The sequence below is a fragment of the Atta cephalotes genome, assembly GCF_000143395.1.
Source record: "Atta cephalotes unplaced genomic scaffold scaffold00092, whole genome shotgun sequence".
Lineage (NCBI taxonomy): Eukaryota > Metazoa > Arthropoda > Insecta > Hymenoptera > Formicidae > Atta > Atta cephalotes.
The window spans coordinates 388,803-391,783 of NW_012130156.1; the positions used below are offsets into that span (position 1 = coordinate 388,803).

At 27.9% G+C, this 2,981-nt stretch overlaps 1 protein-coding gene across 1 annotated transcript in view; it reads left to right on the forward strand.

The window, feature by feature from the left end:
• The first annotated feature begins 1,179 nt into the window (after positions 1 to 1,179).
• LOC105624884 (titin-like) overlaps positions 1,180 to 2,981 on the forward strand; it is an 84,833-nt gene continuing 83,031 nt past the window's right edge. Inside the window, 1 exon segment of the mRNA XM_012206234.1 lies at positions 1,180 to 1,324. Coding sequence (XP_012061624.1) covers positions 1,180 to 1,324 — 145 coding nt within the window.

Here is a 2,981-nt window from a genome sequence, read left to right on the forward strand (position 1 = left end):
GAGAGAGAGAGAGAACGATGAGATTGCGTAAATCTTGAACATACATACAATATGTACATCATAAATAAAAAAAAGTAATAATACTAAGAAGAAGAAAAAGAATTTTAAAATTTGTACATATTATATTTGTACATATTATATTTGACAAAGAAACGCAAAGAAATGAAGAAGCGCAAAAAAGGAAAAGAAAAAAGAATGCTCTTATTGTGCATTCAAATTTGAGAATCTAGAATATTTCATTTTACAGAAAGGAACAACGAAAGAGATGTGAAGGAAATAATGTGGAGATGCGTGGGTAGCCGTCAGAGAGCGTAAGAACGCTGCGTGAGACTTTACTACTGTTTTACTGCTCTATTCGATAAAATGTATAAAGTAATCATCAATAAAAAGCGAGCAAATTTTTGCTTTCTATATTTTATATTTTTCTAATGTAAAGCATCCTTTCTTCAATATTAATCAGCGGTTTAGAATATCAGAAAAATAAACAATAGCTTATATAATTTGTGAAATAAAAATTAAAAAGCAAAAAAAATCTGGTAAAATGATAAAATGATAAAATGATATGTGATAAATGTATTTATCACATGTCATATGATATTTACATATTGAATAATTCTTTTCTTTCCTCTTTCGTTTTCATTTCTGTACATCATAAAACATAAAAAATTGTTGAATCTTTTTGAATATGTCGAATTGATTCGTATACACCCTCTATTCGTCTTGTTTTTCCTAAGCAATTTCCACACGTATTGAACGTCGGAGCGTTCAAACGTCCCCACCCTGGAGGCGTCATCATGCGACACCCTCACCATCTTCTTATGCTTTAGCCGAGCGTCAAGTCGTAACCCGTCCAATTCGCATTCGACCGACGTCTTGGTTTAAAGAATCACGGGGACAAGACTTTTGACGATGACTTGATTCTGCCGACTGATTGAACTGAGCCGCGGTTACGAGCAAAACTGCGCGTTTTGCAGAGTAAAGCGAGATAAGTGCGAGTGATTTGCTTCAAATTCGTCGTTGTGCATCAAGAGGTTGTTTGTTAAATCTCAGGTGATCAAACAACATTGAGAGAGAAGAAAGGAGATCTTTTCAGATATTCCTCAGATTAATTAACAGTTTACTACTAAGTCATATAGTTGGCCACAATTTTGTCAGCCGACTCACGATTATTGATCCAAGATGAAGCGACAACAATTTCAAGAATCGCAGACACAACAACAGCAGCAACAAGCTATCGTGCAAGAACAACAACAACAACAACAGTATATTCAGCAACGAACGGAAAGACAAGTCACACGACAACAGATCACCAGTCAGCAGAGAGGTCAGTGATAATTGAAAAATCACGAAATGATATTCTTGAGCAACAACTTATTGAATATGAAGAATTTAAACAAGAAGTACAGAAAAAATTTATCTTGACAAATTCAAGATTTATTGCATATTAATAAATTTATAAAGTTACATTTTATAAGTTACAATTTATAAAATTTACAATTTATACAATTACATTTCACAATTTAATTGCTCTAGATACATATTGCGAGTTCTTGTAATTAGCGGTACATATTTTCACGATATTTACTTTTTTAATTTTTTTATACCAAAAGAGACGCGAAAATAAATTTAATCTAGTTTTAATATATCTCTTCTGGTGGATATCCCGTCAACGAATATGTGTTCTATTTCTGTGCAAGGAGCACCGTCCGTGCGAGAGCTCTAAAGATAGTTCTTCACACTTTAGACATGACCGTTTCAAAAATTCTTTCACGTGTGCTATTGGAAAAATATTACGTATCGTATCAAGATAAAAAATGCTTTCTTTTATTAATAAATTTTTAATAATTTTTTAAAATTTTCTTTTATTAATAATTTACTTTGAAAATTTCAATTTAACGAGTAGAAAGTTGTTCAAAGACAAAGAATTTTTATATTTAAAGAGTTTTTATATTCAATATATCGCCAAGGCTAATCTTATTATACATCACACTTAATTTATTTATTTGAAAAGAAATGTCACTTATGTTTGCAATTTAATTATTCAAGATAAAATCCATTAATATTATATAATTTCATCTTTGTTTTAAGAGTTCTTTCCTCTTAGAAATAAAAAAATGTTATTTGCTTTTGTAAAATAAAATAAAATAAAATAAAACAAATTATAAAATAAAAGTTAATTTGAAATCATTTCCTTAAAATAATAAAAAATGATTTGTATTTTAGAACGTGTTATATTAAATATTCTAATAAACATGATATTGGGAAAACTGATCCAAATTTAGCTTCAAATTTACTTTAAAAATGTTTACTTGTGTCTATTTAATTTATTGTAAAGTTTTATGAAAACTAGACACAATATTAAATTTGAAAAAAACAAGATATAAGTTATTTGTTGTAATATTTAATTATTATCTATATCCAAAAAATAAAATAGAAGAATTATATTTAATATTTTTTAAATGTTTGTTTTTTTTATAATAATTAATAGTAATATTTTAGCTTTTTACGAAAACAATACAAATGATTTCATAAAAAACTTTAATTCTGGAAATCTCTTCTAGAAATCTGAAGATTTGACATATGCATTTAAAATATTCTGTATTGTACATTTAATATTTTATTTCATAAATAAATTTTTTAATATATAAAATTGTATTTACATTTCTGTTATCTAAAATAGCTTCACTGAAGTGCGTTTGCCAACTGCGTTATATGTTGAAGAATTGAAGAATACGTATTATAGAGAATGCTATAGCTGCCAAATAACACTGACAGATATATAAATCTTACTTACATCGATGTGCATCGAAACGTGTTGGATTATATTACAGGCGTAAAACTAAAAGACAATGAAGTACAGTAAGCTACTCCGTTATGCTAGTAGCGTCTTTCACGAACGCAAAGAAGGAATTAATATTTAATATTGAAAAAAAATCTCTTTCGAAATTTTTGCAAATAATATATCATTATATAAAATATAA